Source organism: Penicillium subrubescens (genome assembly GCF_028828155.1).
Source record: "Penicillium subrubescens strain IBT 31985 chromosome Unknown utg000003l_segment0_segment0, whole genome shotgun sequence".
NCBI classification, from domain to species: domain Eukaryota; kingdom Fungi; phylum Ascomycota; class Eurotiomycetes; order Eurotiales; family Aspergillaceae; genus Penicillium; species Penicillium subrubescens.
This window is the reverse complement of record NW_026643153.1, coordinates 284,376-286,449: the sequence shown is the minus strand read 5'-3', so window position 1 is coordinate 286,449 and position 2,074 is coordinate 284,376. Positions and strand designations below refer to the sequence as shown.

Here is a 2,074-nt window from a genome sequence, read left to right as displayed (position 1 = left end):
TTTGACCAATGTGGACTATGAACCCAGGCAATTGATCTGAAAAAAATGAATCCAAACCTTTTACAATGGACCGTCTTGACTATCCACACAAAGTGTTCCATTTTAAGCATGATTGGTCCACATAAATGTTCCGGACTGTACGAATTTACCCAGGTTGGTCACGAAAGGACCAGGCTGCTCGAATTAGTCAGCCAACGAACTGTCGAACTTGGTTTCCAGGTCGCAAGTTGAGTGGTCATTTGGGATGTTGAATCAGGCAAATGTGACTTGTCCATGTTCAAGTACCAAGTTGCATTTATAGAACTACGAATCAAATTAGGATGATGAGATCCCTATCGCTTGTAATATATTAAGATAGCTACCGGTATAAAGCGCTTCGTACTATAGAGCCAACAAAATTTTGTATTTGAATGTTTCTGGCCAGCTACTACTGAAGTAAGTAACACTCTTGTAATTTTTGGGGTAATGATAAGTACTATATAAAGCTGACGAACTGATTAGTCAATCAGTCCTCCTCCAACCTAAAGTTAGGTCCTGCCATGCTTACAAGAGCCGGGATTGAAACGGCGAAAAAGCATTACATAGAAGAATCGACGAAACACATTGCTCGAGCGATTTTACCACCCTAACACAGACTTAATGGCCGAAGCCAGAACCTGGCCTTGAGCTGCCTGTGTAGCAGCGTTGGGATGATAATCGCAACCCATTGCGGAGCCTTGAGTAGGCCAGTCCACAAAATGAGCATTTGACCCAATCTGCGAGACTGCATTCTTCAGAGCATTAACTTGCGTGGTATGCGAATTGTCCCCTGAAGGATAGCTATCCTCGAGCATCGGAGAGGAGAGCAAGAAGAATTGTGTATTCGGATAGTGTCCCTGGATGGATTTGACAAAGCTGACCATGGTGTTGGTGTATGTGGGAATGTCAAGTTTGGGGCGGGCGTCGTAAGGATTTCCGGACGAGTCATAGAGAAGGTAGCCCCAGTCATTAGTGCCGAGGTTGATGACAACAGCGTCAGGAGTCCAATCCGACGGGAAAGTGTAGCTGTTATCGGCATCATTGGCACCATAGCGGGTGTAGAGCGTCGGCATGACGGGAATGCTGTCGGGATTGGCCGTAACGTAGTTTCGAACCAAGCCCCTGCCGCTGTATGCGACGGCGCTGTAATCTGCGTTGAGAGAAGTAGCTGCCAAGGCACCATATGTCTTAGGATTGTCCTCAACCGCAGCAGAGTTGCTACAAGGAGCAGTGCCGTCTAGACCGTAGCCGACTGAAATTGAGTCGCCGATAACCTCGATCTTACGTACAGTGGCCGCACTCGGGATTAGAGTGCCGTCGGTGGTGATGTCGCCAATCCAGATACTTCCAGTGGCGACTTCGGAACGCTTTCGCAGCTGGACGGTGTGATTGCCCCAAGAGAGGCCAGAAGGGGTTGAAATGGATGAGCCGGCGACATTGGAGATAACTACCGGGTCGTTGTTGTCGATGAAGAGGTCAACACTGTTGCTCCCAGTGATCTGGGTCACAGCGATAGAGGCAGAAGATCCCTCAAAAGTAAACGCTACTCCGGTGCTCGGCCAGCTCAACTCCTTAGTTGCAGGATTGACTCGACCGAGATAGTGAATATTACTAGCCGGCCGGCACTGCCAGTACCATTGATTGACAGACACGCAGGCGTATCCAGAAGTACAAGTGGTGTCTCCTGTGTAGCCGTCACCACCACACTGCGTCCATGCCGGAACCTCCGCGGTTGCAACAGCCGCGATAGTGAGGATGGTGAGATAAGATTTCATGGTAGAAAGAGTGCAGCCAAGCCTCGTAACACGCCACAGCAGAAAATAGATTGCGTTCAGAAGTTAAAACAGTTGCACTTGAAGACAACCAAAGTTATTCACGACAAACCTGTCCCTCTGGACAAGACTCACTCTTAAAGTCTGCGTTCCAGTGGTAAACTGGCCGGACGAACGGAAATTTCGTCACTCCCAAGAGGGGCGCCGAAAATCTATTAATCTTGGGGATGGAAACTTTCTACCGTATGAATGAAACAAGCCATAACTCAAATGACTGCTTCGGT

The 2,074-nt window shown here is 48.4% G+C and overlaps 1 protein-coding gene across 1 annotated transcript; it reads right to left on the bottom strand.

The window, feature by feature from the left end:
* Positions 1-617: 617 nt before the first annotated feature.
* N7473_004270 (uncharacterized protein) lies at positions 618-1,793 on the bottom strand (the record flags this gene model as incomplete). Its single annotated transcript, XM_057150210.1, has 1 exon — positions 618-1,793. One exon carries the CDS (start codon positions 1,791-1,793, stop codon positions 618-620), a length of 1,176 nt encoding a protein of 391 aa, XP_057010320.1.
* Between the last annotated feature and the right edge of the window lie 281 nt (positions 1,794-2,074).